The following is a 13,640-nucleotide window of genomic DNA, read 5'->3' as shown; positions in this document are numbered from 1 at the left end:
GCACTCCGGTAGCTCCACGATCCAAGTGCAAGCTTCAAGCAAGCTCCATCCTCAAGCTCCACGCTCCAAGCTCCATCACTGCGAGCAAGGGAAGAGAAGAGAAGAGAAGAGAAGAAGATAGGAGAAGATGGAGAGCTTCTCCACCTCACGGTCCCTCACACTCACACACTCACTCCCTCACACTCTCACACTCCCTCTCTCAAGCACAAGCTCAAGAAAGCAAGAACAAGAAGAGAAGAAGAAGAAGAGAGCCACTTTTTGCCAACACAAGAATGAGCTTCTCATTCACTTTTCAACTTTATATACAAAACCCTAAATCCCTTTTGGGCAGTCATCCCCTTTTCCCCTTTTTTACATGGCCGAGCTAGGCCCTTTTTCCCATTGTCCTTCTATCTTCCTAGCTTCCTTTCCACCACCCGTCTACATTTACAAATTGCACGGGTGAGAGCCCGACGCTCCTTGAATTAAACCATGATGCGCTTGCGCTCTTTTACAAAAGTTTTGACTTGCGCTTTTCCTTGTGCGCCTTTGTCTTCGTCTTGTGTTTTAGCTTTCCGGATTTTCCACCGCCTGGCACTCTTTTACAAGATTTCAAGGTGTGCCTTTGTATTTTAAAATGCACCTTTCTCCTTTTGTTTTTGCCTTGGACTTTTTAAGGTTGCCCTTGAGCTTTTGGCCTTTCCTCCTCTTCTTTCTTCAGTTTGGCTACCTTTTTTCCACCTTTGCCCTGCGTCTTTTTTATTTCATTTTGCTTTCTTCGTGTTGGGGTTAACACACACACACACACACACACACACACTCTCTCTCTCTCTCTCTCTCATTAAATGTCAAACAAGGCATGCATAGCTTTCCATTACATGAATAGTTTATGTTTAGTAATATCTTGCTTACATTATAAAGATTTAAAATGGGTGCTGAGAACATCCACAAGCAAGACAAGCACATTAGATGAATGCAAGAAAATGCAAAAAAATGAATTTGTCCTTAATAGTAATCGTTTGTCAAAAATCATTTGAAATAATTATTTGATGTAGTTGCCTCAATACAAAACCTCCAACATGAGGAAATTGGACCTCAACGAAATCTAAATCTTGCATAACCACTAACACTGTGGTAAATCCCTTGGCAGTAAAGTTTGGGAGGGTCATTAAGGGTGATGAAGATTAGGTCCATGCCTCATGATTGATGTATGTCAAGATGACAATGCACAAACCAAACATGCCATTAAACAACAAATTAGTGAAGATGATGTCACACATCACAAAGTACATTATGGACAACCAAAAGAAACAAAGGTGGTGTTTTAGCTATACAAGTTGTCATAATGATCAAGCATATGAATCCTCAAATAGACACACTAGAAGTACTTGTGGAAAATCCATTGGAAAGACAAGACCACTCTCAAGGCCACCATATAATTGTAATACCTTTTAGGTATAGAAAGAGACATGTTCATGTGTGTGATTATATGAAGTATAAATACCCCACATCCACCCCCCTTAGAAGATTATGAGATTGTTGCCACCTTGAACTTGAAGATTTTCAAAGGGCATCAAGGCTCCAGAATTAGAAACACAATGCAAAAAGCATGCCCAATTAGGCGGGTCAAACAAGAAGACAACAAGTAGCTTGAGTAGTTGAAAGTGAGCCTAGTGATCCTATGTAATCAAGTGTTTGGTAAAAGGAATAGGCCTTCATATGAAATGGAAGTAGATCTTAGTGTTAGATTTAAAGGTTTAGTAGTATGATTTGAATTGTGCTTTGGAATCCTTATTGCACATTCATATTAGCTTCTTGGCTTGTGCATGAGCATCTTTTTAGTTTTATTTCAAGTACACTACTCGAGATGTTTGAGGCATGGAGGATTCTTCACCATGGATAGCCTATGCCTCCTCTTGAGTATTAAGCTGCATTCACTTTAAGTCTCTCTCATGAGATACTTATTGCCATTGTTGGTGTACCTTTGGTGGAGGGGTTGAGGAGTTGTTAATGCAAGTTGAAGTCAATCAGTCAAGGGGAACTATGGTAATTGGTGCTTGAGAGGGAGGAAGCCAACAATCTCCCCTATAAATATTTGACACTCACCTTAAGGAGGAGTGATTTGTGATTAGTGTATCTTGGGTGTCCTTTTGGTTTCACTTCCTCACAAGAATCCAACACTAGTTCTTGGGAGGTACTTCATGAGTCTAGTCCCTACTGTAATCAATGGCTTGAGAACCAATTCCACTTCAACATTGTGTGACCTTCTAAATGATGCATATAGTTGAAGACTATTGGATGTTCTTCTTGGAGCATTGAGCAACTCTTTCTTGGACTACCCTAGATATTGGAGAGCTATGCCTTGTGGCAAGTTTTTCTTCATTCCATGCTTTGTATTTGAGTATTTTATTTGCTCCATCCTTAAGGCACATCTCATCTATGTGCACGAATGTGGCATCCATACTTCCCCTAGTTTCTTAACTTCTTTGTATCATTATTATCTCTTCTTACTCATAGAATTTCTCAAATATGAAGAGGGAGAGTTAGAATTATGCATGCTATTTTATAAAGTGATATTGGGGTTTCTGTATTGAGGTGCTTGTACTTAGTCATCGTGGGTCTCATCAATGTGACTATCCTTGTGACCCTCTTAAAGTCCCCCACCCACCATTTATAACCTATATAAAATAAACCCTATTAGGCACCCATTGCCATTAATTTTGCATTATACTCATTTTTCACTAAAACTTAGTTGGAGACTAGTCACCAATATTCTTAGTGCCTCACTTTGGGGCAAGCCTTGTGTGATCTCTCTATGATCTTCATGTGTTATTGAGTTGCTTTCTATTTGTCCTCATCAATTTTGTTTGTGTTTTACTTTGTCTTGTTGCTAATTGAATGCATGATCTTTTGATGCACACACACACACACACTCTCTCTCTCTCTATCTCTCTCTCTCTCACACACACACACACACACACACACACACACACACATTAGACATCAAACAAGGCATGTATAGCTTCCTATTGGTTGAATATGTTAGGTTTAGTGAAAGCTTGCTTACATTATAGAGATTTTGAATGGGTGTAGAACATTCACAAGCAAGACAAACACATTATATGCATGTAAGACAATGCAAAAATGTCTTTGCTCCTCACATTAACTGTTTGTCAAAAATCATACGAAATAATTACTGAATGTAATTGCCTCAATACAAAATCTCCAATATGAGGAAATGTGGCCTCAACAAAATCTAAATCTTGCATATCCACTAACACTGTGGTAAATCACTGGGCGGTGGTGGTAAAGTTTGGGAAGGTCCCACACCATTAAGGGTGATGAAGACCATGTCCATGCCCCATGATTGATGTATGTCAAAATGACAATGCACAAACCATACTCCTGATCAAACCGCAAAACAACACGTTAGTGAAGATGATGTCCTGCATCACCAAGTACGTTACAAGCAAATGCAATGAAGGTGGTGTTTTAGCAATACAAGTTGAAAGCGAGCCTAGTGATCCTATGTAACCAGATGTTCGGTATAAGGAATAAGCCTTCATATGACATGGAAGTAGATCTTGGTGTTAGATTTAAAGGTTTAGTAATATGATTTGAATAATGTTGTACTTAACTTATTGCACATCCCATTGTAGATTTTGGTTAAGTTATAGATTTTGAACGAGAATCTAACCGGGGCACTCCCTAAACTGCCCCCAAGGATAGCTTTGAGGGGCAACCTTAACCTAGGGAGAAGATTAGAGTTTGCAAGCTGTTTGCGGATAACTCTTCCTTGGTAAGGCTAACCCAAATAGTTTGACTATTTACCAAGCAAACCTAACCAAAAAGGTACATTAAAAACGGTAGGAATTGAGTAGAAATTTAGGCATTTTATTGAGTGGAACAAGGCAACATAGGGATAATGAAGGTTTGCGAGAGCACATTCTATGTTTACATGGGTTCATTGCCTGCCATCGGATAGCTGCCCAGCCACCGGGGTAGATAGCTACGGTGTTGCGAGAGTGGGGGTTGACAAGGTTGAAGTTGGCTGGATCGGTCGCGGGGTTAAAGGTGCCAATGCCAGTGCCCACCACATAGAAGCTTTGGCCGTGAAGGTGGATGGGATGTGACTCAAAAAAGAGCGTGGCGGTGTTCTGGTAAACGACCTGAATTCCGAGGAGAACCATTTTAAGTGGCTCATATTCACGGATAAAGTCATGGTTTTTTTTAAAAAAGCTAGTCGTTATCATTATACGGTTAATAAACACCACCCCCCTCCATCGGGTATTGTCTCCAACAAAGTAACACACCTGAATGGAGCTGTTGAATGGGATCACCCTCACCCTTGTCCTTGGCAATGCTGCCTTGTCTGCCGGATTGACACCAGTGTAATTGTATTGGAACATTGGGACATCTGGGAAATCCCAGGTGTACACTCTGTTTATGTGGTCATAGTAGGCCTGCCATTGCATTCAATTTATGTGGTCATAGTAGGCCTGCCATTGCATTCAATCGACTGACGGAATGAGAGATACATCTACCAAGCAGCACGCAACATACATACATATTTACATACACAACCCCACCCCCATGCACGCACCTGCACGTGTGCACACACACACACACAAATATAACATGTATATATGTACTTTGTTGTGGGGATAAGCTAAATTCTTGGCCGATCCTCGTTTTTAAAATAAGAATTTAGGAGGAGAAGCGCCCGTGTTTCATGGGGATCCACCGGAGGACACGCGCCTTTTCAAACTTTCGGAAGGCTCATTAGCCACATTGCCATTTGCCACGGCACACAAGTGATTAGGCTAGACTTTAGATATGGCCAGACTTTTCTAAGTTCTAGGCTGAGAGAGAGAGAGAGTGTGTGTGTGTGTGTGTGCGTGCGTGTGAGGCCCTGCAGAGACCGAGGACCTTGTTGCGATCAGTTGCTTGTTGGTACTGTGGGCCGCTGCAATGGAGGTGCTCCATCGTCGCCATCATCATCATCATCAGAGGTAGTCTTTGTGGCAAGTCTCTCCTAAATAGATAGATGACGCTAACCTGCGCTCGCAGTTCTCTCTCTCTCTCTCTTTCTCTCTCTCTGTCTCTGTGACTATGGGGTTCCGCATTAATCAACAGCATTCATGTTGCCCTGCAAACTCTAGTGTCAATCCTACTCCTGCTCTTCTAGTGTCCAGGCATGATTTAAATATTTACTCGCAGTTGTCACTTGCAACACCCCGATCACCTGAATTAGGGACAGTCTTGGAGGGTTGACAAAGGTGATGTTGCTCATGGATGATCTGAAGATGGTGCCATTGGGTCCTTGGCACGAGTCGGCGGCGCTTCCTGTACTGGTGGCATTGTTGCAGGGCTGAAGGGCATATCCCACAGTGTGGAGCAGGTCGATGTCCACCGCCTTGGGCACATCATAGTAGTAGTACCCTCGAGAGAAGTTCAGCCCTCTCAGGCTCTGGGTGAAGTTCACCTGGAAGGTGGAGTCGTTGGCCAGAGGGAAGTTAGGCAAGGCCGACGAAGGGGGCGTGCTCTTGTTTGATGTGTCCGATTGCAGCAGGAACGAGGCAGGCTCTGCCCCTTTGTAATGGAGTATGGCAGTTGTGGGGGTCTGAGGAAATGGCACCATACTGATGTTTGGGGGAGAGTACACAGAAGCCGCCATGTAGTAGTTGGATACGGAGCCGTTGGCCTTTATCAGCACGTTCGTCGTCTGCCCCGGGGCTATTATGATCATGTCCGTTGGCAAGGGCTCTGTGTACTCTGCGTCCACCTCCACCACTGTCATGGTGTGGTTGGCTATGGCAAAGTAGAACTGGAAGTTCACGGCCGCATTGATTATTCGTAGAAGGTATGTCTCCCCCCGGGTCACATTGTACACCGCAGTGCCTGCAATCCATGCATAGCCCCCGAAGAGTTATGCGATTGAGGGAACAGCTTGATCAAGTTCTCAATGGGATCCTGCTCATTACCATAATGCTTACTAAAACCACGACTGCTGAAGTTTACTAGCTCAAATAGATCGTAATCCATCCTCAACCTCTGCTGGCCGCAGCAGTCATACATATGCCTCTTACCTTGGGCTGAGCAGGTGTATAAGCTTCCAGGCTGCCCATTGATGGTGACGGCATCGGAGATATTGTAAGTGCCTCCCGTTGCTAAGGCTTGGGCAATAATGTCCTCCACATTTGCATTCCACCACTCACCTGAAGAACATTGACTCAAGGTGAATGCATAAAAAAGAACTGTTATAAGTGCTGTAGCGTTAATGGTGGATACATGTTACCTAGGATGAGGGGTTCCATCTCCTTGTGTGGTTTGGGGAAAGGAAAAGGTGCGTTGTGCTTGGGAAGGATGATGAAGGCACCATGGACAGTAGCTCTAAGCCAGCTGAAATGGGCATGCCAAAAGAGGGTGCCCCGCTGTCCGACGACTTGGAAGCGGTGGACATAAGAGTGGCCTGGTTGGATTGGGCATTGTGTGATATAGGCCGGCTCGTCAGCCCATGAAGACAGTACCTGCCTGACTCCATGCCTAGTAAAACACACAATCACACACTGTCACAGTCGAATGCAGAGAAAAGAGATCAGGTTCATGATTATTACGGTCTCAAAAGCCGACTCCAAAGCTGATCTTTCACCAAATGCACATTGCTACCAGAGTTAAAATCCAAATGCAGACGGACATCAGTAATAAGCTTGCAAGTGGGCACTGCAGAGATTGTGGAATTGGGGGAGCCACACAAGAAAAAACAAAAAAAGGAGTTTGTACACATTGGGTGAAAGTGAGCCAGTGGCTTTACTGCGTACTACGTAGGGTTGGATTTGATTCGCAGCTCATGTAAACTAGCCTACATTGTATGTAGTGTTTGCGTGTGCAGTTCAGAGGTGGGCAACCCATATCAGGGATATTATGCACGGTCTGCATATTATAAGAACACAACGTGCATGTGCATGTGCGCACGAGAGGATTTTTATGTTAAGGCTTCAGAGCTGGTCATCCGGTTAGCAACCCAGTCTCGCGACAGACCTCCCCGGGGGCTAATGGGGCCTGGGGATCAGTTGCGGTCGAATTACCAGTGAATAGTGGCATTGTAGGTGACCAGGTTGGTAACATTGACAACCACCTTGTCACCCTCTCTCACGTAGCTAGCTGGGCCCGGGAATTGGCCGTTCACCGAGACCAGGGACTTGGTGTGGCAGAGACGTGTGACGCTCGCAAACTGGATCTGTTCAGCAATAAACAATGGATTACCTCAACTCTACCTGTCGATTAAGGAGGAGACAGTTACATTACAACGGAGAGATCAGTAGGAGAGCTGTTGTCAAAATCAAAATGCAACGTACAGTGAAATGGAAGTATCTAGTCTTGGCAGAAGCAAGCTGGCAAGATTGATCAGAGACAAAGAGGAGGATCAAAGGGAGGATGATGAGGTGGGCAAGGCAGGGGTGCCAGTAGGATGCCATGGTTCGCAGCTCGCTCTCTCTCTCTCTCTCGGAGTGGGGAATCGACTCTGACTATCCGATACTAACAGCCTCTGATCTATACTCCACAGGCTTCTACTCTTCTCTTCATACGCTCAAGCTCTCTCTCTCTCTTCTCCCTCTATGCTCTATTAGGCTTCTACTGGTCTCTTTATAAGCCTTTCCTTTCTAGCCTCCCAGCTGCCTTCAAGTCAAATTGTAGCTCCTGCAAGCAAGGCACTGACGTCCAAGCAGCTCACATAAATTCAATTCCTTTTCAAAATAGGAAGGTAGAATTGGCTTGCCAGCTCGCGTGATTCAATAATAATCACACGCCACTGATTGGCTGATCACTTTGATTACAATTGAAGCACCCAATCCAAGGCGAATCAATGATCTAAACACCAACGTTTATTTCTTCGTATCCACTCCAACTAGTTAGCATGGCCCCAAGGGCGCTCCTGCCTAATGGTTGGCGGCCAGCAGCTACGGTGTGAGACGATGCGTCTTTGAAATTACATTTAAGTTGTAACTTGAGTGAGTGGTGGTTGGCCCAACCTTTTCTTGTTTTGTGTTTGTTTCTTCTCTTTTTTACCTCCCTCTTTTCCTTTCTCCCCCCCTCACTCCTGCGGGTTTCCTCTTTTGATTGCCAGAGTGCTACCTATTCCGGAGTTGTGAATGGCGAACTTCTATAGCATGGCGAGTGCTTCCGGACCGGAAGGCAAGTTTAATAAACTCGGCGAGGTGAAATGGTGTCCTTGTGAGTGGTTATGTAGACCCACAATAAGCAATAGGAGGTTTGCTATCCTAATATGGTTGTCACGTGTGGTGACCAATTCGCTAAGTATTGTGCAGACAATGTTGTTGGAGTAATCAGCTTATGGACCATAGGGCGATGAATTTTTATTAGAGCATGGCTTTCCCCATTAGAGCTCGTTAAGGTCTTACATGGCACCACGATGTTGTGAAGACATCTGGTCCGGCTTTTTAAGGGTTTCAGGATGGATAAATCCAACTCGAAGAGAGATGTATCATCAACGACTAGGATTGTATAGCATGAACACCTATCGATTGAGGTTGTATGTTTGGTTTCGACCAGTAATTCATGGATGTATAGATCATGAGATGTGCTCAATTGAGTATTCTTTGAGCATGGATGGATTCTAGGGATTTCGAAGAACACATCGTCAGGGAAATTATAGATTCAGAAAGGGCCCTTTAGCTTAGGAGTCAATGAATTTCTTAAACTAGTGTATTAGAACATGGAATAATGGGAAAGGAGGTGGTTGCACATTTTATCCACTCCCTTTTCCACCATTGGCCCACAAATGTGGTTTTCATAGAAAATGAAGTGGTTTTTTGCATTTCAAAACTTGGATCCTGGGTTGACAGGTTTTGGAGGGATTTTTGAAATTGATAGAAAAATGGTTTTTTTTAATAACCCAATAGTTGACGCTCACATGCACAAAAGGAGAAGATCTTACCATGTGTAAAGGGGCCTGTTGATTTTGCATGTGGAGCAACGCCTCTTGAAAAAAGTGTTGACATGTGCTAAACTTTGAGGTGAAAATTCTAGTTCTAATTACAATCCCCCCCCAGTTCATGCATGTGGGTTTTAAACTCTCTAGACCTCAAGCTCATATTAGGCTCTTTGCCTATCACTAGGTTAAGGGCCAATCTTGTTAAGCCACCTCATAGAAATCGTTAATAATAGAATTTTGTGATTTGCTGCTCCCTTTTGATAGAAACAATCCATGATTTGTCTTCTTCATAATTGCATTGAGGCCAACTCGAGATTACAAAAAATTAGCCCTTTCCCAATCCATTCCTTACGAGGCTCTTTTCGAGTCCATGTTTCCCTTAATGGTATTTATGATAATTGGTCATTTGACACTCTCAAGAGTACAAGTCTTTGAGATGATGATCAAAATACTCCTAGGGTTTATGAGTAGTCTCTATGCCCATTTGATAAGGCTTACAAGCTTGGATGACATGGCAAATTGCTAAGGGTGGTAGTATAAGTGCATATGTTGCGATAACTTGTGTTGAATCAATGCCAAAGGCATGCAATTTTCGAGCTAGTAAAAAGTGGTTGGATGTACCATACTTGGCACAATGCTAATAAATGTGACACTGCAAATTTTGGAGTTGATGGAGTTAGTACTGATATCGATAAGGAAAGAAAAAGTAATTTATGGATGGGGTGACAACCAAGACTATACCATCTTGGGTAGAAACGCAAAAGCAAAGCCGTGCAAGGCAAAAAATGAAAACGCACCATGTTTTAAAGCTTGCCTAGGAGTTATATAAATAGGTAAGTCATTGTTCAAGGAGAAAGATGATTAGGGCAATGACAATGCTAGTTAGCGTAGGGTGGATATGGTGATGAAAATTGACAAGAAGTGAAGGAGGGTGGAAGCGCACTTGGCTCTATATCTGTTGGCGCTAAATTCATATTGTTGACGTAGAGAGGATGAGGTAGCCATAACTGAAACTATGAGGAAGAGAAAGGGGAGTTTGTGGAAGGGAAGACAATGGATATGCTATAAAGACGAAGCTAGTGAAAGTGAAGAAGGCTACACATGTGTTTGTATTAAAGGCCCAAAAAAGTCAAGAGCTTGTTTGTGGAGGTGGTGCTTGGATGGAGCATTTTCTTGCATGCTTGCATCGTTGCTAGTCAAATGATGGGCTCACAATGGTGGTCGAGGAAACCTAGACATTTGTATGCTTCTGTGGTGACATTCTCGTAAAAGGAAATGAAGATTTAGAGAAAATAAAAGAGAAAGGGGTTTTTCCTTTGTGCATGTGAGCTTGATTTTATGTATGCATCATCGGTGGCATGAGCTTTGTTCTGCTCTCTTTCTCACTCTCCCTTCTCTTCTTTCTTTCTCTCTTTCCCTCTCTATTCTCTCTATTTCCTTCTCTTATTTATCTTCCACTTCGTATCTTCTCTCTCTTTCTCTCATTCTCTATTTGTTTAATATATTCTTTCATTCTCACTCCCTCGCTTACTCACTCACTCACTTAGAGCTCTTGGAGCTTGTTAGCTCCTCTTTGCCTCCATCTTGGGAAAATGGGAGGGGGCGATTTTATATTTTTTATGTGTGTGTTTGTGTGTGGGGTGAATTACTTATATGTTATTAGGGGAGAATAAGATTTGTTCTTTGCTTAGAGAGGCGCTAAGAAAGAAGAAGAAGAAGGTGGTGATGATGATGATGGGGAGAAGGAGAATTTACTAGGAGGGGGAGATGACCTCTTGATGGTTTGGGTGGGGGGAGGCTTTGATGTGGAGGGAGATGAACTTGGTGATGCGGAAGGGGAGTAATTATTTTCCAATGAATGTGGCTAAGGGGGGGAATCACTCTGGTGAGTATTTTTGGCTACCTTTGTTCCTCTATTCCATCATTTTTGTCTTGAATCTTTTGCTTTGTAGATGACTTGGCTGCACTTGGCCCTTGGCCTCCACCACTAGGCATTCCACCTTGAACAACTGTGTTTGCTCAGTTGCTACTTGGCCTCGAATGAACTTACTACTACCCTCTGTCTCCACCAATAGCACTTAGCTTGTGACATCTGAATAGGACCATGCACACAACCTTAGGCATCCGCTTGTAGGGCTCGCTCACCAATAAGCCTTGTCCTTGCATGTTTAAGTGGCAGATAGGGCTTGGCCCTTGATTACCATGCAATCAATCTTGGTCTTTGGCTATGGCACACCACCCTTGATCACCTTGGCCCCACACACTTATGTGCCTTGCATCAATGAACAACCATTTCACCAAAACAATTGGGCATATCAAGCCCTTGGTAGTGTGGCTCTGGCATAAGTAAGCCTTGGATGGCCATTCCACTTGCTTGATCACACCCTTGACTGCCTCATAGCACCCTCTTGGCCTGTTCGATAGGACAAGTGGCTAATGTCTTAGCCCCAGCCATAAGTGGCCAACTTGATCATCACCACAAAAATAGGCACCTTGACTTGTTAAAATTAGCTCCACTATCCATCATAACAACAATGGCCATGTGGCCTTTGAGTCGGCCCACATGGCTTTGATTATCAGCTCCTCGATTTACTTTTTTTAAACAATCAAACAATGATCTTCTTCACACAAGAGCACATCAGCCAAGTGCTTTGGACAACACTTGTTGGACGACACTCGGTTGTGACCCATACATTTGATCTTGACCAACTTTTCTTGGCTAAACTGGACTAGCATGGCTCACAAATACTCTTGGACAGGGTGCTGTAATAGCCCCCAACATGGCATTATCATTGATTGGGTCATCTTCATGACAACCAGTGACTTGTATCCTCCTTACATGTGGTATCTTCCTCCCATATGCAAATCGACATACTTAAGGTCAATCCCAACACATTCTTCTGCCACATACTTTGCAAGCTATATATCCTCTTCATCCTTAGAAACAGGCACTCACATTTGTGAGGCATACTCACTATTTGCAATGCTCTTGTAGAGGCCACTCATAGGTACTCATACGCAAATTAATGCATGTATATGCCAAAAGAATCATAAGCAGTTAGGGCACCCATTGACATTAGCACTCTTCAATATTAAACTTTTATAGACATGCTCTTAACTTGTCACTAGTTGTAATTAGCCATATACATATTGTTATTGAGGTCACATCCTTCATGCTTAGTTCATGTGCACTTGCCTTCCACTAGGCACTCCACAAACCCTTATACCTTTAGGAACATCACCAACACCTAGATCCTATCACTTCTAGGTCATTCACCTAAGAACTCAGGGTTAGGCATGGTGTCTCCAACTTGTTGTAGTAAGTGATAACCCTTTCTCACTTAACCAAGCCTTGAGAAAATAAAACTACCCACATGAAACATACCATTCCATATAGGAAATGCACAAATAATATATCCACATCATCATACACATTCCCTCTAGTATTTCAACAATCCTACCTTTCAGTGCCACTCAGACTCTTCAACCTAGAAGCACTTGACAATGAAGCTATCCCAATACCCATGAATGCAATGGCTAGGTGAGAGTGGCATTCTCAATCATAATGTACCATCTACCAATGAATCTCTTGATGAAGCAAACACAAAAAGTGCTTACACTAATTGTGAACCCAAGGGAGAAACCTTAGGAAATGAATTTGAAACAATTGACTATGACACATATGGGCATACAATAGAGCAAATCATCATTGACTCCAAACTTAGAAAATCACCTACATTGCTCATTGATGAAATTATCAAGATGGACTCTAGCTAGACTTGGCTTGAATACCTCAAGCTGTTAGGCTACGAATGAGTAGGAATAAACCAAGTGGAACCGGTTCCATTATATGGATTTGGAATCAAATTTGCTACGACTGCCTTATGAAACGCCCTTGTCTAGTGAAGGATGCAACTACAACTCTAAATGAAAAATGAGATGCAGCTACAACTCTATATGAGGAATTAGGTCCACTAGTGATCCCAAAATCCCTTTGCCACCAGAACTCTATGCACCAAAGGATAACTTCTAATCCACTTCTGGTGCAAAAAGGTGAAGGAGGAAAAAGAAGGAAGCTAAGAAGTTAAAAAAACCCCAAGATCTCTCCAAATGTTTCATAAAATTCACAAAAGGAGATTGAATCGTAGTGTTGTTATGAGGGAAGTGTCAAGGACATATCAATGAGCCAATAGAGATACTTGCTAAGGTAAAGCAAGTCAATTTGGCCAGAAGAAAATAGTTGAGCTTTTGAAGGAGAGATTAGAATTTCAATTCAGAGAGATTTTGTTGTGCTTATGAGTACTAGAATAGATTCTATCAATAGCTCCAATTCTGTGAGCCCCAAACTAGAACATAACCTTTCATGTGCAAATTGATACCTCAAAGTTTTTTGTGTGAGCATTACTATGCTATCCTGGAGAACAAAATTTGAACTCTCCCATGAGCTTTGCTAGTCGAAAAATCATAGACATAGAAATGAACTAATCTAGTACTAAGAGAGCGGGTTTGGCAATGGTATTCCTTGTGAAAAGAATTTGCTACTAGTTGCTAATGATGTTATTCACCTTCTTTGTTGATAATCAACCTCTATTTAGTAAACAAATCTTATACAATTGGACACATAGCTGAATGGTTATCACAAAGTGCCTTTATAAAATGATAAGTTGGAATTGATGCCAATCATATCCCAACAACCTTTTGAGAA

General features: G+C 42.7%; 1 protein-coding gene across 4 annotated transcripts; it reads right to left on the bottom strand.

The window, feature by feature from the left end:
• Nucleotides 1–3,084: 3,084 nt before the first annotated feature.
• LOC148018543 (laccase-4-like) lies at nucleotides 3,085–7,619 on the bottom strand. 4 transcript variants are annotated; one of them, XM_087661641.1, is made up of 7 exons: nucleotides 7,338–7,619; nucleotides 7,068–7,219; nucleotides 6,278–6,525; nucleotides 6,069–6,197; nucleotides 5,225–5,880; nucleotides 4,293–4,442; nucleotides 3,085–3,384 (listed from the first exon to the last, which is right to left on the bottom strand). In XM_087661641.1, exons 1-7 carry the CDS (start codon nucleotides 7,455–7,457, stop codon nucleotides 3,226–3,228), a joined length of 1,614 nt encoding a protein of 537 aa, XP_087517767.1. In that variant the 5' UTR covers nucleotides 7,458–7,619; the 3' UTR covers nucleotides 3,085–3,225. The 4 variants fall into 4 exon arrangements, with proteins under 4 accessions (XP_087517767.1, XP_087517765.1, XP_087517766.1 ...); XM_087661640.1 differs by lacking the exon at nucleotides 3,085–3,384 and adding an exon at nucleotides 3,553–4,148; XM_087661639.1 differs by lacking the exon at nucleotides 3,085–3,384 and having other exon boundaries at nucleotides 3,550–4,442.
• Nucleotides 7,620–13,640: the final 6,021 nt, after the last annotated feature.

This window comes from Lygodium microphyllum, chromosome 21 (genome assembly GCF_053477565.2).
Source record: "Lygodium microphyllum isolate KBCC chromosome 21, Lygodium_microphyllum_v1.1.10, whole genome shotgun sequence".
Taxonomy (NCBI): domain Eukaryota; kingdom Viridiplantae; phylum Streptophyta; class Polypodiopsida; order Schizaeales; family Lygodiaceae; genus Lygodium; species Lygodium microphyllum.
Note: the sequence above shows the minus strand (reverse complement) of the source record. Positions and strands in the feature narration are given on the sequence as shown.

What these genes read in the sequence shown, in the direction of transcription:
- LOC148018543 (XM_087661639.1), bottom strand. Translation starts at nt 7,457, where the DNA reads ATGGCATCCTACTGGCACCCCTGCCTTGCCCACCTCATCATCCTCCCT. An exon ending in TACAATGCCACTATTCACTG is followed by an intron (nt 6,526 to 7,067) that starts GTAATTCGACCG and finishes GTGTTTTACTAG; the next exon opens with GCATGGAGTCAGGCAGGTAC. An exon ending in CAAGACTGTCCCTAATTCAG is followed by an intron (nt 4,443 to 5,224) that starts GTGATCGGGGTG and finishes ATGCAATGGCAG; the next exon opens with GCCTACTATGACCACATAAA.